Source organism: Callithrix jacchus, chromosome X (genome assembly GCF_049354715.1).
Source record: "Callithrix jacchus isolate 240 chromosome X, calJac240_pri, whole genome shotgun sequence".
Taxonomy (NCBI): Eukaryota; Metazoa; Chordata; class Mammalia; order Primates; family Cebidae; genus Callithrix; species Callithrix jacchus.
The window spans coordinates 119,411,555-119,438,503 of NC_133524.1; the positions used below are offsets into that span (position 1 = coordinate 119,411,555).

The 26,949-nt window shown below is 39.1% G+C and overlaps 1 protein-coding gene and 1 pseudogene across 8 annotated transcripts in view; one reads left to right on the top strand and one right to left on the bottom strand.

The window, feature by feature from the left end:
• Nucleotides 1–26,949, bottom strand: part of THOC2 (THO complex subunit 2) — a 143,458-nt gene that overhangs the window by 67,775 nt on the left and 48,734 nt on the right. For all 8 annotated transcript variants that reach the window (XR_013531389.1, XR_013531390.1, XM_002763232.7 and 5 more), the window contains exons 8-9: nt 14,330–14,496; nt 723–815 (exon numbers count right to left, since the gene is read on the bottom strand). Coding sequence is in view for 6 of the 8 variants with exons in the window: in XM_002763232.7 (XP_002763278.3) it covers nt 723–815; nt 14,330–14,496 (260 nt within the window). In the remaining 2 variants the exon portion in view is untranslated. The remainder of the gene's footprint in view (nt 1–722; nt 816–14,329; nt 14,497–26,949) is intronic.
• On the top strand, nt 15,503–16,534 carry LOC100401989 (procathepsin L pseudogene; annotated as a pseudogene).

Consider the following 26,949-nt stretch of genomic DNA (forward strand, 5'->3'; position numbering starts at 1 on the left):
ATCACTTGAATCCGGGAGGCAGAAGTTGCAGTGAGCAGAGATCACACCATTGTACTCCAGCCTGGGCAACAAGAGCGAAACTCCATCTCAAAAAATAATTAATTGATATCCTAATGCAAAACCTAATAGAAGAGGAATTTATATACTATTAGCCTAGATTTTCAAGCTGATGGCTAAATTGTTATTAAACTAGAGGTCATCTGTCACAGCAGTAAAAGCCTAATAGTCATTTAATACACAGGAATAACACAAGAAATATATTTTTTAAATATACTAACAATAAAAATACACTAACAAATTTCCCCATTCATCCTGAATGCCTAAAATTAGTATTTTAGAGAGAAAGAAACAATATATAGGTAACCCTATATTTCCCATCATTTGTAGATAATAAAGAGGCTTAAAACCACATTGGTTAGAACTTGGCCTCTCTCCCCACGAGATATGCCTTGATGACAATTAAGAACTTGAACTTCATATCCAAACTGCAACTTCGTAAAAGTGACCAAAAAGGTATTTAATTTTCATAGACTGCCAAAGAAAAGAACTAAATTCATTCACTTTATAGAGTAAACACAAAACAACAATGTATTGGGGCTTCAAAGGGTAAAACTTGAGAACCTAGAACCAACCCAACCCTGGCGGTGCTATGTGGCTACTCACTCCTCTTCCCCACCCTTGGGACAGACAACCAAATATTCTTAGCAGCCCACTAGACTTACATGTACATAAAGATCATCTAAATCAATAAGATTAAATTGTAGAAGTACAGCTGCAACTCTGTATAAAGATGATGGTGTCTCGCCATTTGGTTCCTAGAAATATTAAAAAAAAAAAAAAAAGTTTCCACTTAGTGCAGAAAGGATAATTAAAGCAATATCCTTCACCTACCAATAATTAAGAACAATTAGATCAAATACTCTAGGCCAAAAAACTCTTTCACTGCTCTTCCTTATCTTACCAAACATCTGAATTTAAGACAAGATTATCCCAACATCCCCTTTCACATTGGAACATCTTCTAAAGAACACAAGGAAAGGAATTTCAAAAATGAACACAATTTACAGTGCATGTTAACATTTAAATAAAATCTGACAATTAAACAGAATAAGTGAGATTTCATAATGCAAGATTTAGTCTGCAGTTCTGTTTACATGTGTGTTTTCTTTTCTGGTTTGTGGTTTTGTTTTGTTTTGTTTTTTTGAGACAGGGTCTTACTCTGTCACCCAGGCTGGAATGCAACGGCATGATCATGGCTGACTGTAGCCTTGACCTCCCAAGCTCAAGTGATCCTCCCACCTCAGCCTCCTGAGTAGCTGGAACTACAGGTACATGCCACCACAAATGACTTTTTTTTTTTTAATAGACATAGGGTCTCACTATGTTGCCCAGGCTGATCTCGAACTCCTGGGCTCAAGCAATCCTCCCACCTCAGCCACCCAAAGTGCTGAGATTACAGGCATGAGCCACCACACCTGGCTGATATATGTATGTTTTCTTAACTTGCTTTTTCAAGTTAGTTCTCAGTGGAGATGCAGACAAACTGAGAAGTACAGAAGAACCATCAGCATTTGCTTTATATTTTTCTTCCTATAATTTGCTTTCTTGGGTTTTATGCTAAGTATATCTGGCTATCAGTTGACATTCCCCACAAAACAGGTGTACGTAAATATTACAGATGAAAAAATTGATATCTTAAAATACAGAATGGCAAAGTCAATTTCAGGCCAGCCATGGGGACCCTACATAGAAACATAAGAATCTTTGAATGCTATCAATTTTCAAAGCTAATTTTTACACACTGAGGTCAGATGAATGGAACAGTGAAGTGAGAATAACTGGCAATAACTAACTGGCCAAATGTAAATAAAAAGCAAACAGTGACAATACACTATGTTCTGTTTATACTCAATACTGAAAATGAGGCCTTTTGTATGTAAGGTTCCTCCCACAATTATTATATTACGCAAATAAAATATAGCCAACCAAACTAATGCATATCATTTATAGAAGGCATTGTTTCACTCTATTTCTTAAAAACAGATGAGATGTTGATCTGCAGTAGCTAAAAAAAAAGAATGCAAAAATAAAAAATTTTTAAATTAAAATAAATAAAACAGATGAGATGTCTTCAATGTAACAATAGTTCCCTAATTCTAAATGTTTGTTTATTGGCCAAGCACAGTGGCTCACACCTGTAATCCTGGCACTTTGCAAGGCCAAGATGAGCAGATCACCTGAGGTCAGGAGTTCAAGACCAGTCTGCCCAACATGGTGAAACCCCATCTCTACTAAAAATACAAAAATTAGCTGGGCATGGTGGCAGGCACCTGTAATTCCAGCTACTTGGGAAGCTGAGGCAGGAGAATCACTTCAACGCGGGAGGCAGAGGTTACAGTGAGTCCAGATCACACCACTGCACTCCAACCTGGGTGACAAAGAGAGACTCCATCTCAAAAAAATTTTTAAAACATGTAAAAATCAATGTTTATAAATGGCTATTTAGTATCAAAACATTTTCCCACAAAAACAAACTGTGGCCAGGGTTTCAAAGCAAACTCACAAAAGCTTATTTAACTTATTGACAACCTCTCCTCCACTACCTGACTTGAATGTACCAGGGCCACATTCATTACTCCCTTCATCCTTATTTAAATAAACCTCCACAATATGACCCACACTCTCATCCACATACTGTTATGCGCAATCCCTGTTCTGTCCCATCCTACCTTATGAAATTCATGAGACATTCTCAGCAAAATTCTCTATATCCAAACTCATCTAAAGGTTCTTTTCACTGTGGTGTTCACCACCCCAGAGCCTGGTTCACCCCGAGAACAGCACTGTCATTGTAACCCAGTTAAATGGTAGCTGTTTTCCTCATAGGCCTCACACCACCGGGCCTGGAGGTGATGTGGCAGTTTTCTTTTTGCTTTTTATTGTTGCTTCCAGACTATTCTGCCTCTATCCTCCCAGTTTTGAATTGCATATTACTCACTACTTCCACTACCGTTGCAATTTAGTTTCATTCGGTTGTGGTCAGAGATGATATTTTGTATGATTTCAACTGAGACTTGTTTTGTGGCCTAATATATGTTCTATTCTAAAGAATGTTCCATGTGCATTGAGAATGCAGATGTTGTTGTTGGGTGTAATGTTCTATATATTAGGTCTAATTGGTTTATAACCTTGTCCAAGTCTTCTATTTTCTTACTCATCTTTTGTCAAGTAATGGTTATTCTAACCATTAATGGAAGTAGGGTATGAAAATGTCCAATAATTACAGAACTATGTTTCCTTAAATTATGTCAATGTTTGCTTCAAATCCTCTGGGGTTCTGTTGTTTGGTACATGTATGTTTATAACTGTTATTTCTTCTCAATGGTTTATGTACTTTATCATTATATGTCTTTCATTGTGAAAAATTTTTGTCTTAAAGTCTACTTTCATATTAGTATAGCCACCCCAGGTCTCCTCAGCATAATGCTTGCACAGAATATGTTTCCATACTTTCAGTTTCAAACTATTTGTATCTCTAGATCTAAAGTGAGTTCCTTATACACAGTACATAGCTGTATCATGCTTTTTTATACATTCTGCCAAACTCTTGCCTTTTAATTAGTGAGTTTTATCCATTTACATTCAAAATAATTACAGATAAATATGAACTTTTATCATTTTGCTGTTTTCTATTTGTCATATTTTTGTTCCTCATTTCCTCCATCACTGCCTTTTTTGTTTGATTTTGTGTATGTGTACCATTTTGATCCCCGATTCTCTTCTCTGTTTAGTTTTTAATTATTTTCTTAGTGGTTCCTTTGGCTATAACAATTAACATTTTAAACTTAAAACAACCTAGTTTGAATTAATGCCAACTTCACTTCAATAGTGTATAAAACCTCTGCACCTATATATCTCTGACCCTCCCCATCTATTGTTAGTTACGAATTACTTTTTTTTTCTTTTTTTTGAAGTGGCTTCAGAAACAAATTACATTTTTATAGTGTGCCATTTACCAGATTTATAACCTGAGTGATGGGATGAATTGTACCCCAAACCTCAGCATCATACAATATACCTAGGTAGCAAATGTACCCCGAGTCTAAAATAAGTCAAAGTTTTTTTAAACATTTATAATTATTATTTTATGTCTTTGCCTTTTGAATCATATAGGGAAGAAAAGAGGAGTTACAAATCACAAACGTAATACTGGCTTTTATATTTTACCTACAGTTACTTTAACCAGTGTTTTTTATTTCTTTGTCTCGGCTTCTTCTGCCTGCTCAAATCTTCTGCTGAACCTCTACAATGAATTTTTTATTTCAGTTATTGTACTTTTCAACTCCAGAATTTGTTTGGTTCCTTTTTATAATCTGGTATCTCTTTATGGATGTTCTCTATTTGGTGAGACAGCACACTCCTGGTTTCCTTTAGCTCATAAAGCAATTTACAACTCTTGATTTAAATTCTTTATCTAGGCCAGGCGCACTGGCTCATGCCTGTAATCCCAACACTTTGAAAGGCCAAGGCAGGCGAATCAATTGAGGTCAGGAGTTTGAAACCACCCTGGCCAACATGGTAAAACCCTGTCTCTACCATAAAGACAGAAGTTAGGCATGATGGTGCGCACCTAGTTAGGCATGAGTAGTCCCAGCTATACTCGGGAGGTTGAAGCAGGAGAATCACTTGAACCCAGGTGACAGAGGTTGCAGTGAGCCAAGGCTGTGCCACTGCACTTCAGCCTGGGTGACAGAGGGAGACTCCGTCTCAAAAAAAAAAAAAAAAAAAGTCTTATCTAGTAAATCTACTGCCTAACCTCCTCGAAGAAAGTTTCTATTAATTTCTTTTTTCCTGTCAATGAGTCACTTCATTTTTTATTTCCGTGCCTCATTATTTCTTGTTAAAAACTGGACATATTGAATATTATGTAGCAACTATGGAAATCAGATTCCTCTCCACCCCCGCCAATACCCAGAGGTTGGTTGATGCTGCTTATTGTGGATTTATTGTTGTGTGTGTATGTTTAGTGACTTTTATACACTCTTTTTTGTAAAGTCTATATTCTTCATCACATGTGGTCACTTCAATCTATGTTCTGTTAGCTTAGTGACCAACTAGCATATTGAAAGTTTTTTTTTAAAAGACCTGGAGCAAAAATAAATGGGAAAAGAGAGAAAATACACTCCTAGTCTTTGCAGACTGGCTCTGCATTAGGACATTCCTCAAAGTTTGGCCAGACCATTCACAACTCTGCCTCAGTCTTTACTTCCTGCTTACTCAGAGCCAGAAGAGAAAGCTTAGGGTTTCTGTTGACCTCTTCTGGGCATGTGCATGACCTTCTTCATTTCCTGGTATATATGGCAGGTTTTTAAAAAGCTCTTTTTCCCAAGTATCTCTTTTCTAATGTCTTCCTTCTCAGGCTTTTCAGTCTCACTACCGATTGTCTCAACTGTTATACCTTGCTCCAGGCCACTGCAGACAATAATTATGCCTTTAAGTGCTTTTGGCAAAAGCCACCCCAGCTCTGGGAATACTCCCAGTCAAAAAATACAAAGGTAGGCCCATGTTGGTCCAGGGAGCAGCTAGCCAGATTAAAACCCACAAACACAATTCTTTGCTCCCTCTAGCGTTAACAACCTGCACTAGGAGTGTGGGCTTCTATCATCATGGTCACCACTGATCTGGGTGTGGAGGTTAGTAGGTAGGCAATTTAAAATGCCACAGCACTCTCAATCAACTCTGTAGAGCTCTGGAATATAGTAAAAACCTTACACCAACCAGGGAAACGACTGGAGAAGAATAAGGCAATAGCAAAGTTAACTGATAGGTTTTTTTCACTTCATTATGTTGTTTTTGTGGAGAGACAGAGCTCTGGAGTTCCTTACTGTGCCATTTTCAGTGATGTCCCGTTGCCATTTATGGATCCTTGAATCAAATGCCCTCCATTCTGCAATGATCTTAGCCTCTGTCACTCTCTCTGACTGCAATTCTTAACTTTTGGAGATTTTCAAATACGTGTAGGTGAGCCTTCTACCATGTAGCCTCTTGGTTCTCCCGAACACTTCCTCTTCTGAAGACTTTCTTTATCCTATCTTAACCACTTCCCCCATATCCCAAATCTTGTTATCACCAATAGTGACAATCCTTCTATAATGCCAATTTGATGTATCTGACCTCAAATGGGCCCACTGCTGCTGGACAATCATACTCCATTTCTCTCAGCCATTCACTCAACTGTAGTCATGCATCACTTAACAATGGAGATACATTCTGAGGAACACATCTTTAGAGCATACTTATACAAACCTATATAGTATATAACCTACTACACATGTAGGCCATATGGAACAGTCTATTGCTCCTAGGCTATAAACCTGTACATCAAGTTACTATATTGAATACTATAGGCAATTGTAACACAATGGTAAGTGTTTGTATATCTAAACCTCTAAACATAGAAAAGGAACAGAAAAAATTACAGTATAAAAGATTTAAAATGGTACACCTGTGTAGGGCACCCATCACAAATGGAGTGTGCAGGACCAGAAGGTGCTCTGGATAAGTCAGTGAGTGAATATAAAGGCCTAAGACATTGCTGTACACTACTATATATTTTATACACACTACATACATAGGTTACATTAATTTTAAAAAATATTTCTTCAATAAAATAAGCTTAGCTTACCGTAACTTTTTGCCTAATAAACGTTTTAATATTTTTAAGCTTTTTGACTTTTTGTAATAATGTTTAGCTTAAAACACAAACACATTGCACAGCCATACAAAATATTTTTTCTTTATGTTCTTATTCTATACTTTTTTTTTTCAAGATTTGTTGGCCAGGCACAGTGGCTCACACCTGTAATCCCAGCACTTTGGGAGGCCAAAGCAGGTGGATCACCTGAGGTGAGGAGTTTGAATCAGCCTGGTCAACATGGTGAAACAAAATCTCTACTAAAAAAAAAAAAAATTAGCCAGGGATGGTGGCAGGCACCTGTAATCCCAGCTATTCAGGAGGCTCAGGCAGGAGAATTGCTTGAATCAGGGAGGCAGAGGTTGCAGTGAGCCAAGATCATGCCACTTGCACTCCAGCCTGGACAACAAGAACGAAACTCCATCTCAAAAAATAAATACATTTAAGCTTTTTAAACATTTTTGTTAAAAACTAAGACACAAACATACACATGAGCCTAGGCCTACACAGGATCAGAATCATCAATATCACTGTCTTCCATCTCCACATCTTGTCCCACTGGAAGATGTTTAGGGGCAATATCACAAATTTGCTTCTAAGTGGATAATGCACCATGTACATTCCATTCTATTAATAAAAACCTTCGTCGGTGTTGGGGTCCATGTTTTCAAACTTTTTTGTTTTTGTTTATTTTTGAGATGGAGTCTTGCTCTGTCACCTAGGCTGGAGTACAGTGGCACTATCTCGGGTCACTGCAATCTCCACCTCTTGGATTCAAGTCATTCTCCTGCCTCTGCCACCCTGGTAGCCAGCCATTACAGGCATGCACCACCATGCCCAGCTAATTTTTCCATTTTTGGTAGAGACAGGGTTTCACCATGTTGACCAGGTTGGTCTCAAACTCCTGACCTCAAGTGATCCACCCACCTCGGCCTGCCAAAGTGCTGGTATAACAGGCATGAGCCACCATGCCCAGCCCATGTATTCAAACTTGTCAAGGAGCTTGCTGAAGTCTGCAAAAACTTCTGCTAAACCCTTTCCTGTGAATTTTCTTGGGGGTTCTTCTCCTGTAGTTTCCTTTTCTTGGGCCTCTTCTTCAGCTATGTGTTTCTATTTCATTATAATCTTATGCAACCACTGTCATATATCTGGTCTATTTATAAGCGAAACATCGTTGTGCAGCACATAACTGTACTTCCCTACCTTCTCTCCTAACCTCCAATACCCCCTCTCTCATCTTCTCAGCTGATGTCCTTGCTTTCTACCTCAGTAAGAAAATTAGATCAACTGGACTTCTACAAACTCCAATCACACCTACCCAACTATACCTACATATACTTCCTTTATACCTGTTACGATAAACTCTCTATCCTCCCATATAACGTTAGTCCACTCACTTAAGCACTAAACTCCATTTTCTCTATCCTCACCAACACTGCTCCAAATGATTCTCACCTCTATCCCCTGTATCACCAATTCTCCCCTTTCCACTCAGTCATACCCATCAGCAAACAAATGCGTTCTCTCGCACATCTGAAAAAAATCTCTCAAGCCCACTTCCCTTGCCATCTATCACCCTGTTTGGTCTGCACCCCTTTGTAGCAACTGCTTGTCAATTGTCACTGTCTCCAATTCTACTCTTCCCATTCTCTCTTAATACCACCCAATTCTACCAAAACTGCTAGTTTTGACCTCCCTGATGATAAACCCAATGGTCAATTTTCCGTCCTTAAATGACCTATCAGAGGCATCTGACAGAGTTAATCATTCCTTCCTCCATTTAGCTTCCAAAATGACACATTCTCTGTTTTCCTCCTACTTTACGTGTTGTTCCTCATCTAATTTATTTGCTGGTTTCTTGTCTTCTCCTAGACCCTTAACACTGGAGTGCCCCAGGGCTTAATCCTTAGTTCTCTTACCTCTCTATATACAACCCTTAGTGATTTCATCCAATGTCGTATTTTTTAATACCATCTACATGCTTTTGATACCCACATTTCTATTTCTGATCTACTCTATTCTCTTGAACACCAGGACCATATATCCAATTATTTACTCAGATCTATAGGTCAATTATCTACACTTGTATGTCTAAGAGACATCTCAAACTTAACATTCCCAAACTGAATTCCTAATTCTCATTCCCAACATTCTAAACCCAACCACCTGAAATTTTCCCTAAGTTGGTGACAACACTATCTTTTTAACTGCTCAGTCCAAGAAACTTCAGAATAGTTCTTAACTCTACTTTCTCACATTCTGTATCCAATCCATCAGCAAACACTACTGGTTTACCTTAAAATACATTCGGAATCTCATCAACATTCACTGCTGCCACACACTATCAGACTGATCCATTGAAAACCTAAATAATCTCACACACACACACACACACACACACACACACTCTCTCTCTCTCTCTCTCTCTCTCTCTCTCTCTCTCTCTCATGTCACCATTGGAGGTTGCTACTGAAGAAACTCCTTACTCTGATAGCTGGCAATCAATGGGAAAATATTAATCATTTGTCCTACCTTTCCCGTAGGAACTGTATTTCAGGGAGAGCAAACAGCCTAAGTTAGTAAGGGACAACTCTTCTTTATTAGAAGAATGACAAATAATAAATATATAGGGCATGATAAAATTAGTAAATCACCAATTTGGAACTCCTAAGGGGAAAACTGTCTCAAGAAAAGGTCATCCATGGATTCTAAACCATTTAATGTAAAGTTGGTGAGAAACTGGGTATTCGCAGGCTGCCAAAGCATCAAGCTGCAGATAATTTGTTATTGAAAGGAAAGGCAGTGGGTGGGTAGGGGGATGCCATTGTATAACTGAAGGAAGGATCAGACTGTCACCAACTTACTGAACCATTTAAAGACAGTCAAACATTAGACGTTATATAATATCACAATCTATGAAGTATTTTTTGCCATTAATATTTTACTTGAACATAATCAAGCCTTTAGACCTAACTCCAAGTATGTAACAAATATAGGAAATAAAAAACGAGTAAGACGAAAAAGCAATTAGATAAATTAAAAGATAGGGTCTTCTAGGGAATGGTCTCATCAATAAGTCAATGCCATTAAAATATGGAGAGGGTGGGAAACTATTCTAAATTAAAAGAGACGAAGAATCTTGACAATCAAATACAACATGTGGTCCTTGGTTAGATCAACATTTGAACAGACCAGTCATAAAATGCATTTTGGGGACAATTTGGAAAATATGAATACAGTCTAGATTTATTATATGACAGTAACCTAGTTAGGTGTGAAATTGATCCGGGCAGATCACCTGAGGTCGGGAGTTCAAGACCAGCCTAACCAACGTGGAGAAACCCCGTCTCTACTAAAAACACAAAATTAGCCAGGCTTGGTGGTGTATGCCTGTGATCCCAGCTACTTGGGAGGCTGAGGCAGGAGAATCGCTTGAACCCACACCATTGTACTCCAGCCTAAACAACAAGACCAAAATTCTCTCTCAAAAAAAAAAGGGAAAAAAAAGGAAAATGTCCTTCCTTTTAAAAACTGTAAACTATATAGTATTTAGAAAGAAGCCTTCACAATATCTGTAACCTAAATTAATATTTTTAACATGCCAACATGTTAATAAACTTAATTCTAGGTGATGGGGTTGTAAGTATTCATTATACTACTCACTCTTTCCTACATTTGAAAATGTTCATAATAAAATGAATAAGAGAGAAACAAAATGTAAAGCTAAGTTAGATCACATCACTACCCTATTCAAAAGCCTCCACTGGCTTCACTCAGCATCAAAATCAAAGACTTTGCACTGGCTCTGTGATCTCATCACTGGCATCTCTAACCTCATTTCCTAGTGCTCTGCTCAATCACTCTGATCCATCCACACTGACCTCCTTACTGTTCTTCAACACATGAGGCATGCTCACACCTTAGGGACATTGCATTGACTGTTTCCTTGGCCTAGAGGCTCTTCCTCAGACAGCTACACAGTTTACATCCTCATATCCTTCATGTCTTTGCTTAAATCTCACGTTTTCAATGAGTATTCTCACTATTCTAGTTAAAATTGCAATCTACCACTCCTGATCTTATCTTGCTCTGTATTTTTCCCCAGCTCATTGATCATTTTCTAGCATAATATATAATTTACTCAGAATCTAAACATCAAAAAAGAATTTACAGATGTAGCCTTTGCACCTAGCACAGTACCTTGCACAAATATAGATGCTCAATCTATATTTCTTAAATTAATGAATTTGGAGTATGGATAACAGGGCTGTTCCATGGTACTACCATTACTACTATATAGTATTCTGTTTTGAATCCAGAAGTCAAATAGCAATATGGGTGAGAGCTATCACCTCCTCCTCCTTTCCTGTAACAAGAACTCCAGACAAGTTTGTCTTCTGGTACCTTTACACTTTGTTGTAGTCCCTTCCTGTCCTTTGTGCTGTCTCTCATGCTGTCCCCAAATTCTCTATTGTACAAGTTGAGGATCCCTTATCTAAAATGCCTGGGACCAGAAGTATTTTAGATTTTGGATTTTTTTTTTAAGATTTTGGAATATTTGCATACTGGTGACCATCCCAAATCTGAAAACCCAAAATCCAAAATGCTCCAATCATCTCCTTTGAACATCATTCAGTGCCCAAAATGTTTTGGATTTTGGAGGGTTTTTGGATTTGTGATGTTCAACCCATGACTGTCATTCATAGCATAGCAAATACTAGCATTCAGGGGGAAAAAGAAGTCTGTTAATCCAAATAAGACCCAGCTGGTCAAAATATGAGTTGGGGAAAGGAGATGTGAACATTTATAGGTAGTGATGAGGAAGGGGGATGGTAGAATTAGGCCAGACTAATACACAGACTGACCATAGATGCCTGGGAGCCAACTCCCAAGGTTACATCACCTAAGCAGTTCCTGATTTTCATAGCTTTCCTTACTTTACCTTTAAGGCCACAATTTTTCAGAAATATCTGACATTTCTTCCCCTACCCTCAGTGACTTTAAGACTGCTGATTCTCACAATGACAAGACATTTCTGACAATATGAACAAAGGGATGGTGTTACACAGAGCAATATGAGGGTTAGTCATTCCAAGAACAAGTTATTTCTAAATTAAGAATTTCTTGACTATCTCTTATATAAGAAAATGGTCGCTGTCTACAAAAATAATGGATTATTCAAATACTATCAACCCCCAGGTATAGTTTAATTCTCACAAAAGTTAACATTATTTATAAGGAATGTTTTCACACAAAAAGATTTTTAATTCCAAAACTCACATTCGACTAACTGGATGTTGTACAGCAGGTCATCATTATTCACTGACATATGCTCTCAAACCTACAGTCTCCAAAGCCCTAATTTATATTTTAATTAATCATGCACAAGTTAAATTTCAGCCAACCTGTCACTTAAGCAGTTGGCTTCATGTACATAAACCCAAAGTAATCATGATGGCTCTTAAAATCTGATGAAATGCTTGAATCTCTCTTTTCCAATATGAAGAGTGGACTTTCTGGTTGCTGGTAAGAAAAGGAAATGCTGCCGCTGCTCCTTTTTTTTGGAGACAGAGTTTCTCTTCTGTTGCCTGGGCTAGAGTACAGTGGCACAATATCAGCTCACTGTGACCTTCACCTCCAGGGTTCAAGTGATTCTCCTTCTTCAGCCTCCCGAGTAGCTGGGATTACAGGTGTCTGCCACCATGTCGTCTGGCTAATTTTTTGTGTCTTTTTAATAGAGATGCGGTTTCGCCATGTTGGCCAGGCTGGTCTCAAACTCCTGACCTCAGGTGATCCACCCACCTCAGCCTCTCAAAGTGCTGGGATTATAGGCAGGAGTCACCAAGCCCAGCTGCCACTGCTCATTTTTAAATGAAGGTATTGTGCTCCAGCCCAAAACCCTACCATGTCTCTTGTTTGGCCTTGAAAAGCGAAATGCTTTTAAGCTCTGGTCTGCTTTCTCTTCTGTCTGCTGGAGCATCCCAGATCATAGAAAATAAAAGATGAGCAAAGGTAGTCGGTATTATATAATTTAAGAATACTAAAAGGAATTCTCTTATTATCCTGACCTCACACTCCAAGAGTACAGAAACAGACACTCCTCTACACCAGAGTAACCTCAGTGCCTAGCAAAGAGCATAATCATAAACATTCAATGAATGCTTTCTGACTAGCTGACTATCCCAGGCAAATAAACAAATTAGCAAAGCTATATCAAAAGGTAAATGGAGGCCTTATTAAAATTCTCCATGCTATCAAGAGAATTATCTTCCTAAAACATAAATCACTCATTTATAATTAGTGAACATTTACTACAGGCTAGCCGGTAAACTAATCCATAGGAATTAGTAACATAGAACCTGCCTCATATGGATTACAATCTGGAAAAGGAGACAGATACAGTTTATTCTAAGACAATCTGACGGGTGTTAGAAGTTATGGGTCAAGTTTTATGAGAACACTGATTAAGAAGTGACTAATTCTGCATGGGTAAAGAGTCAGCTAAGACTTTACAGAGCAAGTAGCATTTGCTATTTAAGAATCAATAGGAGTTCACAAGATGAAAAAAGGAGAAGGTCGGGTAAGGATAGTTTTTTAGTTATAAGGAACTTCAGGAACAGATTCATAGCAATATCTACACCTAAGTTCAGGAAATGGCTAGTCACTGAATATGACTAGAATATAAGAAAGAATAACTATGAAGATAAGGCCAGAAAGAACAGTGCCAAATTGTGAAGAGCTGTCTCTGCCACATTTAGAAGTTTGAATTTCATCCTACAAATAAAGGTTTTTGACCAGTGAAGTGCCTCAGTTAGGTCTCTTTTAGAAAGCAACAGTAACAATAATATGAAAGATGGACTGAAGTAGAAATAATCAGAGACACAGATTAGCTTCACAGCTATTTCACTGGTTTAAGCAAATGACGTAAGATATGCCTTGAATATTTATTCATGTCCATAAAAAATTCCAATAGCCATTGTTTAGAAAATAAAATTCTTAATCCAAGCACAGTGGCACATGCCTGTATTCCCAACTACTTGGGAAAGTGAGGTGGGAGGATCACTTCGGCCCAGGAGTTTGTGACTAGTCTGGGTAACACAGTGAGAATCCATCTCAAAATAAAAAATAAATAAATAAAAATATGATTCTAACTCTTTAACACAGATTCAAAGCCTGTGACAATCTAAAGTACACATACCTTCCCAACTTCATTTCCTGTCCCTTCTTTTCCCATCTTACAACCCAGCCACATTAGACTATGAACCATTTCTTCTTTTATATATATTCACACTGCCACATCTTTATTCTCACATTGTTTGTTACTTATGCAGAGAAAACCTTAATGAACTCCTACTCATCCTTCAAGGACCACGTTTAAAAAAAGGATATATCTACAAAATCTTCCCTGAGTCCACCTCTCCCAAGGCAAAACTTAATAATACTTTCCTCTAGGCTTTCACATCCCATCATTCATACTACTAATACAGTACTTACCACATTACATTTTTAGCTATCCATTTATCTATCTCTTCTGCTAGAATGTCTGAGATAAGACCAATCATTTACAAATGAAATTATACAAACAAGATTAAGAAATGAATCTCTAAATATACATATATACACATTTTTCTTTACCTGGTAAAACTTGAATTTGAACCCAAGAATATGACACAGTGTTTGCGGTTCACACATACTCATGTAAGATTCTAACAAAGACATAAAGAAGTCATCGTGTTCTGGCCTGCATTCAAACACTTCTAGAATGATATCCAAAACTCTATTGGGATCCAGATTAAAGCATCCTGCAACAGATGAGACATATAAAAATTTTAAAAGGATTATACATCATCATTGCTATTAATTTTGAAGCCATTAATTTTCAGGGATAACTCATATAGCAAGATAAAAATATTTTTAAAAACAACTTCCTTTACAAATTTGCTTCCCCTCACACATTTTTACAGATGAGAATGTGACTTTCCCAGAATCACAGAATGGGTTAATGACAGATCTGGGTCAGTACAGTCCAGATCTGTGATACCAGTCAAATAAATGTTCCTCTATGCCACATTTGGCCTCATCAGTTCCTGATTAGTCAGGCTAGTGAAAACAGGTCCACGTTATTAATTCTTAGAAAAACATGAAAATTAAACAATGCATTTTACAAATTAAGCAACTAAAGGGTTTTTTTAAATGCTTTAGGCAGAAGTATTTGGAATGTTGATAAACAGCTAAAAGTCCAGGTTCACAAAAGTAGACCGTCATTTTTTTTTTTTTCTTTTTTGCCAATCAGTTTGAGCTTATAAGGTTGCTCAGGTTAGCCTTGAACTCTTGACCTCGCCTTCGCAAGTGCCACGACCTCCGGCGGGAGCCACTTTGGAGCCCTACCGTCATTTTTTATCTTACGTATACTACGGAACTATAAATATAATTATACCACTGATTAATAACCATGGCTTTTAGTAACATTCTAAAGGGAAAAGTGGTATGCTATTGATACTAATAGATCAAAGAATACCAAGGGAGTTGGAGGCTCCTGGTTTATGTCAGCTTCCTCATGCCTTTCATCAAGCTGAATGGGATTCTAGTATTTTAAAATATGTATATTTCAGAAGAGCAGCCTCCGCAGCTATGACCACAGTGGGAAAGCACCGCCGGGCAGGCCCCGCTGTGGCCGGACCAGGAATGGAGGAGAGGACGCGGTCAAGGAGGTTTTGAAACGTGAATCATACACTTATCCTCGCTGCCCTTTGCCTGGGATTAGCCTCAGCTGCTCTAACATTCGATCACAGTTTAGAGGCACAGTGGATCAAGTGGAAGGCGATGAACAACAGATTATACGGCATGAAGAATGGAGGAGAGCAGTGTGGGAGAAGAACATGAAGATGATTGAACTGCACAATCACGAACACAACCAAGGGAAACACAGCTTCACAATGGCTGTGAATGCCTTTGAAGACATGACCAATGAAAAATTCAGGCAGGTGATGAATGGCTTTCAAAACCGTAAGCCCACGAACTGGAAGGCGTTCCAGGAACCTCTGTTTCATGAGGGCCCCAGATCTGTGGATTGGAGAGAGAGAGGCTACGTGACTCCTGTGAAGAATCAGGGTCAGTGTGGTTCTTGTTGGGCTTTTAGCGCGACTGGTGCTCTTGAAGGACAGATGTGCCGGAAAACTGGGAAACTTGTCTCACTGAGTGAACAGAATCTGGTAGACTGCTATGGGCCTCAAGGCAATCAGGGCTGCGATGGTGGCCTAATGGATTATGCCTTCCAGTATGTGTTCAGGAGAATGGAGGCCTGGACTCTGAGGAATCCTATCCATATGAGGCAACAGAAGAATCCTGTAAGTACAATCCGGAGTATTCTGTTGTTAATGACGCTGGCTTTGTGGACATCCCTGAGCTAGAGAAGGCCCTGATGAAGGCAGTTGCAACTGTGGGGCCCATTTCTGTTGCTATTGATGCAAGTCATGAATCCTTCCAGTTTTATAAAGGAGGCATTTATTTTGAGCCAGAATGTAGCAGTGAAGACATGGATCATGGTGTACTGGTGGTTGGCTATGCATTTGAAAGAACAGGATCAGATAACAGTAAATATTGGCTGGTGAAGAACAGCTGGGGTGAAGAATGGGGCATGGATGGCTACATAAAGATGGCCAAAGACCGGAAAAACCATTGTAGAACTGCCTCAGCAGCCAGCTACCCCACTGTATGAGCTGATAGACAGAGATGAGGAAGGACTTGACTGGGGATGGCGCATGCATGGGAGTTCATCTCAATCTTCCAGCCCCTGCTGTGACAGATACACACTCGAATCATTGAAGATCCAAGTGTGATTTGAATTCTGTGATATTTTCACACGGGTAAATGTTACCTCTATTTTAATTACTGCTATAAACAGGTTTATATTATTGATTCACTTACTGACTTTGCATTTTCGTTTTTAAAAGATGTGTAAATTTTTACCTGTTTAAATAAATGTAATTTCAAATATAACAAAAAATAAATAAAAAGGGAGAGATTCAAGATGGCGCAGTAAGAACAACTCAGGATCGCAGCTCTCAGTGAATGCTCAGAGGGTGAGTCAAAGCCGCATTTCCAGACGGATCTTTGTTGCCCAGAGAACGGGGAAAGTCCCAGGAGTAGGAAAGACACAGGACGCAAGTGCAGCTGGTTTGGCTGTTGCGGCCGCTTAGGCCAGCGCCACAGTGCAGGCACTCCCCAACAATCCACACAAAACACACAGGCAAGGGTGCCCTGCTAAACTGGCAATCTGAGATTTGGGAGGGCAGATTAGCATAACCATCTGATTAAACAGGACTTGGACAGTGAGCCAGACCAGGAGATTCCTGGAAAGTGGCGTTTGAGCCAGCGCAGTGGCTAGCTGCATGGGAAATCACACAGATCCCGGTGCTCTAACAGCGGGTGACCGAAACAACTGGGAGAGAGCCATCCGTTCCACTTAAAAAAAAAAAAAGAAAGGCGCTCTGAGGCAGGGAGCCAGGCGAGCAGGCTCAGTGGGTTTCACCCCCACAGGGACAAACAAAACGGCAACTTGAAACGCTCCGGGCGCAGAGTTTCACTGCGAGCACAGCTGAACCCAGGACGGTGCAGCTCAGTGGGGAAGGGGCGTTCGCCATTACCGAGGATATCCGCCTCTACGGAGGTACACTCCCATTGCTGACGCAGCCTGCTGTTGCTGAGGCAACCCGCCATAACAGAGAGACTCCGCTGCAGGGCGGAGCTGGTGGCAGCAGGGCAAAGCCTGCCGTGGAGCCCACGACTGCTGGGCAGAGCCCGCAGCAACAGGCCGACACCACATCAAAAGGGCAGAGCCTTGGCAGGCAAATAGTGACTAGACTGCCTCCTAGCTGGGCAGGATAGTGCCACGCACACTCAGAAAGAAAGCCCCAAGCCCCCGAGACAGAGCATCTGAGGAAAAAAAGGGGTTTTAAGAGTTGTGCTGCAGCAGACTTAAACGCACCTGCCTAACAGCCCTGAATGAACAACGGAGCTCACAGCTCAGCACTTCAGCTCCTATAAAGTACAGACTGTCTCCTCAAGCAGCTCCCTGACCCCTGTATATCCAGAGTCACCTCAAAAAGGACTGATCAGACTGACATTAGGCAGGCACCATTCTGGGACAAAGATAGCAGAAGAAACTGGTAGCATCCCTCACCGTTCTGCAGCTGCTACAGGTGTACCCCAGACAAGCAGGGCCTGGAGTGGACCTCAGCAGTCGTACAGCAGAGGGGCTAGACTGGTAGAAGGAAAACCAAGCAACAGAAAGACCTCTTCATCAACAATCTGGGCATCCACTCAGAGACCCAATCGAAAAGTCAGCAACTACTCAGACGACAGGTGGATAAATCCACAAAGACGGGAAGAAACCAGCGCAAAAAGGAGGAAAACACCCAAAACCAGAACACCTCGCCTCCTACAAAGGAACAAAATTCCTCACCAGCAAGGGAACAAAGCTGGATGGAGAATGACTGTGATGAAATGATGAAATTCGACTTCAGAAGGTGGGTAATGAGAAACTTCTGTGAGCTAAAAGAACACATTCGAAATCAATGCAAAGAAACTAAGAACCTTGAAAAAAGATTTGAAAAAAGATTCGAGGAAATGATAACAAGAATGGTAACTTAGAGAGGAATATGAATGAATTGAAGGAGCTGAAAAACACAATACGAGAACTTCGCGAAGCATGCACAAGTTTCAACAGCCGAATTGACCAAGCAGAAGAAAGAATATCAGAAGTCGAAGATCAACTCAATGAAATAAAACAAGAAACCAAGATTAGAGAAAAAAGCACAAAAAGCAATGAACAAAGTCTCCAAGAAATGTGGGACTATGTGAAGAGACCTAACCTACATTTGATAGGTGTACCAGAAGGGGACGAAGAGAATGAATCCCAGCTGGAAAATACTCTTCAGGATATGATCCAGGAAAATTCCCCCCACCTAGCAAGGCAGGCCAACTCTCAAATTCAGGAAATACAGAGAACACCACAAAGATATTCCACAAGAAGAGCGACCCCAAGGCACATAATTGTCAGATTCACCAGGGTTGAAATAAAGAAGAAAATACTAAGGGCAGCCAGAGAAAAAGGACGGGTCATCCACAAAGTGAAGCCCATCAGACTCACAGCAGATCTCTCGACAGAAACTCTACAAGCCAGAAGAGAGTGGGGGCCAATATTCAACATCCTTAAAGAAAAGAACTTTCAACCCAGAATTTCATATGCAGCCCAACTAAGCTTCAGAAGTGAAGGAAAAATAAAATCCTTTGCGAACAAGCAAGTACTCAGAGATTTTGTCACCACCAGGCCTGCTTTACAACAGCTCCTGAAAGAGGCACTACACATAGAAAGGAACAACCAGTACCAGCCATTCCAAAATCACACTAAATGCTAAAGAGCATCAACATAATGAAGAATCTACATCAACTAACGGGCAAAACAGCCAGCTAGCATCAAAATGGCAGTAGCAAATTCACACATAACAATATTAACCCTAAATATAAATGGACTAAATGCACCAATCGAAAGACACAGACTGGCAAACTGGATAAAAAACCAAAACCCATCGGTGTGCTGTATCCAGGAAACCCATCTCACATGTAAGAATACAAAAAGGCTCAAAATAAAGGGATGGAGGAAGACTTACCAAGCAAATGGAGAGCAAAAAAAAGCAGGAGTCGCAATCCTCATCTCTGATAAAATAGACTTTAAAGCAACAAAGATCAAAAGAGACAAAGAAGGTCATTACATAATGGTAAAAAGATCGGTACAACAAGAAGAGCTAACGATCCTAAACATATATGGACCCAATACAGCAGCACCCAGATACATAAGGCAAGTTCTTAATGACTTACAAAGAGACTCAGACTCCCACACAATAATAGTGGGAGACTTTAACACTCCACTGTCAATATTAGACAGATCAACCAGACAGAAAATCAACAAGGATATCCAGGGCTTGAACTCAGACCTGGAGCAAGCAAACCTGATAGACATTTACAGAACTCTCCACCCCAAATCCACAGAATATACATTCTTCTCAGCACCACATCACACCTACTCTAAAATTGACCACATAATTGGAAGTAAAGCACTCCTCAACAAATGCAAAACAACTGAAATCATAACAAACAGTCTCTCAGACCATAGTGCAATCAAGTTAGAACTCAGAATTCAGAAACCTACCCAGAACCGCACAGCTTCATGGAAACTGAACAACTGGCTCTTGAATGTTGACTGTATAAACAATGAAATGAAGGCAAAAATAAAGAAGTTCTTCAAAACCAATGAGAACAAAGACACAACATGCCAGAATCTCTAGGACACATTTAAAGCAGTCTCTAGAGGAAAATATATAGCAATAAGTGCCCATATGAGGAGAATGGAGAGATCCAAAATTGACACCCTATCATCAAAATTGAAAGAGCTAAAGGAGCAAGATCAAAAAAACTCAAAACCTAGCAGAAGATAAGAAATAATTAAGATCAGAGCTGAAATGAAGGAGATAGAGACACGAAAAACCCTTCAAAAAAAATCAATAAATCCAAGAGCTGGTTTTTTTAAAAGATCAACAAAATAGACAAACCACTAGCCAGATTGATAAAAAAGAAAAGAGAGAACAACCAAAAAGATGCAATAAAAAATGATAAAGGGGAAATCACCACAGATTCCACAGAAATTCAAACCAACATCAGAGAATATTACAAACAACTCTATGCACATAAACTAGTAAACCTGGAAGAAATGGATAAATTCCTGGACTCCTGTGTCCTCCCAAGCCTAAACCAGGAGGAAGCTGAAACTACGAATAGACCAATAACAAGGTCTGAAGTCAAGGCAGCAATTAAGAGTCTACCACAGAAAAAAAAGCCCAGGTCCAGATGGGTTCACAGCCGAATTCTACCAGACACACAAAGAGGAGCTGGTACCATTCCTTCTGAAACTATTCCAAATAATCCAAAAAGAGGGAATCCTTCCCAAATCATTTTATAAGACCGACATCATCCTGATACCAAAACCCGGCAGACACCCAACAAGAAAAGAAAACTTCAGGCCAATATCCATGATGAACATAGATGCAAAAATCTTCAATGAAATATTGGCAAGCCGATTGCAACAGCAAATCAAAAAACTTATTCATCATGATCAAGTAGGATTCATCCCGGGGATGCAAGGCTGGTTCAACATATGCAAGTCTATAAATGTCATTAACCACATAAACAGAACCAAAAACAAAAACCACATGATTATCTCAACTGACATAGAAAAGGCATTCAACAAAATTCAACAGCCCTTTATGCTAAAAACCCTCAATAAACTCGGTATCGATGGAACGTATCTCAAAGTAATAAAAGCTATTTATGACAAACCAACAGCCAATATCATACTGAATGGGCAAAAACTGGAAGCATTCCCTTTGAAATCCGGCACTAGACAAGGATGCCCTCTTTCACCACTCCTATTCAATATAGTACTGGAAGTTCTAGCCAGAGCAATCAGGCAAGAAAAAGAAATAAAGAGTATTCAAATAGGAAAGGTGGAAGCCAAATTGTCTCTATTTGCAGATGACATGATAGTATACCCAGAAGACCCCATCGCCTCAGCCCAAAAACACCTGAAACTGATAAGCAACTTCAGCAAAGTCTCAGGATATAAAATCAATGTGCAAAAATCACAAGCATTCCTCTACACCAATAACAGACTTAAAGAAAGCCAAATCAAGAACGAACTGCCATTCACAATTGCTACAAAAAGAATAAAATACCTAGGAATACAACTCACAAGTAACGTAAGGGACCTCTTCAAGGAAAACTATAAACCACTGTTCAACGAAGTAAGAGAGGACACAAACAGATGGAGAAATATTCCATGTTTATGGTTAGGAAGAATTAATATCGTGAAAATGGCTATACTGCCCAAAGTAATTTACAGAATCAATGCTATCCCCCTCAAGCTACCATTGACTTTCTTCACAGAACTGGAAAAAACCACCATGAACTTCATATGGAACCAAAAGTGAGCCCGCATAGCCAAGTCAATTCTAAGCAAAAAGAACACAGCGGGGGGCATCACACTACCGGATTTCAAACTATACTACAAGGCTACAGTAATCAAAACAGCATGGTACTGGTACCAAAACAGAGATATAGACCAATGGAACAGAACAGGGGCATTGGAGGCAACACAACATATCTACAACCATACAATCTTTGATTAAAGCTGACAAAAACAAGCAACGGGGAAAGGATTCCCTGTTTAATAAATGGTGTTGGGAAAACTGGCTAGCCATGTGCAGAAAGCAGAAACTGGACCCCTTCCTGACACCTTACACTAAAATTAACTCCAGATGGATTAAAGACTTAAATATAAGACCTGGCACCATAAAAACCCTAGAAGAAAATCTAGGCAAAACCATCCAGGACATAGGAGTAGGTAAAGACTTCATGAACAAAACACCAAAAGCATTGGCAACAAAAGCCAAAATAGACAAATGGGACCTAATGAAACTCCACAGCTTCTGCACAACAAAAGAAACAGTCACTAGAGTGAATCGGCAACCAACAGAATGGGAAAAAATTTTTGCAGTTTACCCATCTGACAAAGGGCTGATATCCAGAATTTACAAAGAACTCAAACAGATTTACAAGAAAAAAACAAACAAGCCCATTCAAAAATGGGCAAAGGATATGAACAGACACTTTACAAAAGAAGACATATATGAGGCCAACAATCATATGAAAAAATGCTCATCATCACTGGTCATCAGAGAGATGCAAATCAAAACCACATTGAGATACCATCTCACGCCAGTTAGAATGGCGATCATTAAAAAATCTGGAGACAACAGATGCTGGAGAGGATGTGGAGAAAAAGGAACACTTTTACACTGTTGGTGGGAGTGTAAATTAGTTCAACCATTGTGGAAGACAGTGTGGCGATTCCTCAAGGCCTTAGAAATAGAAATTCCATTTGACCCAGCAATCCCATTACTGGGTATATATCCAAAGGACTATAAATCGTTCTACTATAAGGACACATGCACACGAATGTTCAGTGCAGCACTGTTTACAATAGCAAAGACCTGGAACCAACCCAAATGCCCATCGATGATAGACTGGATTGGGAAAATGTGGCACATATACACCATGGAATATTATGCAGCAATCAGAAATGATGAGTTCGTGTCGTTTGTAGGGACATGGATGAATCTGGAGAACATCATTCTCAGCAAACTGACACAAGAACAGAAAATGAAATACCGCATATTCTCACTCATAGGTGGGTGATGAAAAATAAGAACACATGGACACAGGGAGGGGAGTACTAAACACTGGGGTCTATTTGGGGGAAAAGGGGAGGGCCAGCGGTGTGGGGGGAGCTGGGGAGGGATAGCCTGGGGAGAAATGCCAAATGTGGGTGAAGGGGAGAAAGGAAGCAAAACACACAGCCATGTGTGTACCTATGCAACTGTCTTGCATGTTCTGCACATGTACTCCAAAACCTAAAATGCAATAAAAAATTTAAAAAATAATAATAAAATAAAATATGTATATTTCATTAAACACAGTCCCTAAATGCAAGCTAACCACTTCATTGGGCCAACAAATAAACACCGATTTCTTCTAATACTAGAGGAAAAAAGAACTGTGATCAATTTAGGGACATATGTTAGATCTAAACACTTATACCTTATGGATGAGTTAGGGGATTTTTCCAAGAAAATTTTTATATAACCTATAAAACCTGTCCCAACCCTTCTGTAAGAAGATCTCTCCAGTTACTTTTATTAACTCCACAGTTATTTATATTAAATTCTATAAAACTAATGTTTCTTTGTACCTTAGCAATCACTTATAAAACCAAATCCTCCAAATACAAGTTTTCCCTTTTTATGAGATCCAAACTTAAGAACACATTTTCTTCTGCTTCTCATATTCAGGAAAAGGAGGACTAAAGCAGTGATCATGTCTTACTTTAAAAAAAAAAAAAAAAAGCTACATATTTTCATAAACTCTCCAAAAAGACGTTTCCCTGAAGTTCTAGGAAGAAAATTTCTAAATATTTTTACCTCCCCCGTACTTCCAAAAAGTATGGCCTATGAATATAAAAGTGATTCCAAAACAGCAATTAAAATCCTTAAATGCTGCTGGTGGCAGCATTTAAAATGGTACAACCACTTTGTAAAATTGGCAGTTTCTTTAAAATTTAAACTTACACCTACCATATGACCCAGCCTAGGTATTTACCCAAGAGAAATAAATGTCTATGTCAATACAAAGATTTGTACACAAATGTTCACAGCAGGTTTATTTGTAATATAAAACACTCCTCTCCTCAAATGTCCATCAACATATAAATGGATAAACAATTTGCAGTATAAGTGGAATAAGGATAAGTACAGTGGACATACTCAACAATAAAAAGGGAAGAACTATTGATACAAGCAACAGTATGAAAGAATCACAAAATATGCTGAATGAAATAAGCCAGACCAAAAAAAAAAGTACACACTGTATGATTCGATTTATAGACATTCTAGAAAAAAGAAATTAATCTACAGTAACAAAAAAGCAGATCAGGCTGGGCGCAGCGGCTCACGCCTGTAATCCCAGCACTTTGGAAAACTGAAGCGGGTAAGTCACTTGAGTCCAGCTGTTTGAAACCAGCCTGAGCAACATGACAAAACCCCATTACTACAAAAAAAATAGCCAGGCATGGTGGCGCATGCCTGTAGTCGCGGCTACTCAGAAGGCTGAGGCGGGAGGATTACCTGAGCCCGGAAGGCAGAGGTTGCAATGAGCCAAGAAGAGGAAAATTGAGGAGGAGTAGGAGAAATGTGCAGTATCCTGTTTGCGGTGTTTTCACAGATGTATACATATGTTAAAACTCAAATTGTACAACTTAAATATGTGCGTTTTATTGTGTGTCAATGAAGCCTAAACAAAGATGAAAAATGCCTTCAAAATGCTGTAATACTGATGATTATGGAAGTAAGATCTAGCAAATTCTCCAATCACGTAACTTCTCCTACATTAAATATAAAAAATTACATCACTAAATAAAAATGAATTAACGTTGTATCATAGAAGACAAAAGAAACACTGAATATAATTTTTGACAAACTGGCTGGCTTGTAATTACCCATTAGGCTACATACACAAAACTCATGAATAAACGATGGAACAGCAACATGTTAGATGAAAATCTTTTAACTGTTTCATTCACATTGCTTTTAAGTTTACATTTTCAATATGCTGAAATGTGAACCATGAGCATTATGTTTTATTTAACAGCATTACTCCATCAAGGCTATTCTATCAGTGATGACTGTCAACGACCCATTTTATTTCTAGGTGCAATTTAAGGCAGTAATCTGAAACAAGAGGTATATACTTTTATTTCTAAGAGGTACCACCTTTGCATCTTTCATTAAAGAAAACCTGGTTCATGAGTTTTCTATGACATATCTCTGGTGCCGTAAGTCCAATCAATTTTATCCATAACACAGAAAAGGTAGCTGTAACCAACTGAAAGTTTAGATAATTATTTCCATTTACTTTTATTATTATTTTTAGAGACAGGGTCTCGCTCTGTTGCCCACACTGGAGTGTAGTGGTGCATTCATAGCTCACTGCAACCTCACACTCCTGGGCTCAAGTGATCTTCCCGTCTTACCCTCCCAACTGGCTAAGACAACAGATGCACACCAACACGCCTAGACAACATTTTGTAGAAATGGGGTCTCACTATGTTGCTCAGGCTGGTCTCAAACTCCTGATCTCAAGTGATCCTTCTGTCTTAGCTTCCCAGAGTGCTGGGATTGCAGGCATGAGCCACCATGCCCACCTGAAAATTATTTTTTAAATCTTGGTGTTTTAATTAATATTTAAGCTAGTTCATACACAGTGAGACTCTAGTAATAATCAGTAAGTCTGAATATCCAAAATGTTTTCCTAATGGCAGCTATAGAAGAATATAAGCAGTCTTGTATGCAAACATCTTAGAAAGACTTTTGTCCAGCCCAAGCACTGATAGTCATGTGACGTTTGGAGAGATCATAAACCTTGCTCCCTACCTCTACCACCAGTTACATTCATACACACACACATTTATATATATTTACACACACACCCTTATGCCTTTTGAGGAACAAACAAGAAACCACATTTAAAGAGAATAAGTGGAAAAAATAAAGAAACTGCAGATCGACAATGCCCATAGATTCCCTCCTTCATTTAAATAAGTATGAAGTAATTACCCACCATCTGCCAGGTGCTTATGATTCTCTGGAAAAATAGAGAAGAGAGGAGAGAGGAGGGATAAACACAAAGAGGCAAGCGAAAACTTCAGGGGAAGTGGGAGGAACGTGTATTATCTTGTTTGTGGTGTTTTCACACAGGTATACGTATGTTAAAAGTCAAATTGTACACTTTAAATATGTGCATTCTATTACATGTCAATGAAGTCTGAATAAAGCTAAAAAATTACAGTGATTAATTAAATGATTATGCTACCCTTGAGGAGAGTTCACACCTTTTGAATGATACATCTTTGAAGAAATGCAATAAAAAGCAACTGGAGTCTCCCCAAAGATAGAAAAAAATGGCCAGTATGTTACAGCGACAGTGACAGCGACATTTTCAGTTTGATCATAGAAATATGATCAAACTGACAATGACTCTTGCAGAAATTAGGCCAAATTAAGATGTTAACAGAAAAATAAAAGACCAAGATAATATTGCAGACCTAACTAAGAGAGATGTCCAGCCTATAAATTTCAGACAAGAAAACAGAATTATAGCCTCAATCATCATGTTCCTAAGAGAATGGACCTTAGGAGACAAAGAAAAGCATGTTTTTAACAAAATAAAATGATCTAGCATGTAAAAAGAATTTCTTTAGAAGCAAGCTAATAAAAATCTATGCTAGACTATTCCTAAGAAACACTATTTGCAAAAAGCTGCACATCTCAAAGCAAGAACTAATGAATAACAAAATAAAAGTATGATGTAAAAAACAGTAACAAGGCCAGGCACAGTGGCTCACGCCTATAGTCCCAACAATTTCGGAGGCCAAGGCATGTGGATAGCCTGAGCTCAGGAGTTCAAGACCAGCCAGATCAACATGGCAAAACCCTGTCTCTACAAAAAAAAATATAAAAATTAGCTGGGCATGGTGGTGTGTGCCTATAGTACCAGCTATTTGGAAGGCTGAGTCCAGAAGGCAAATG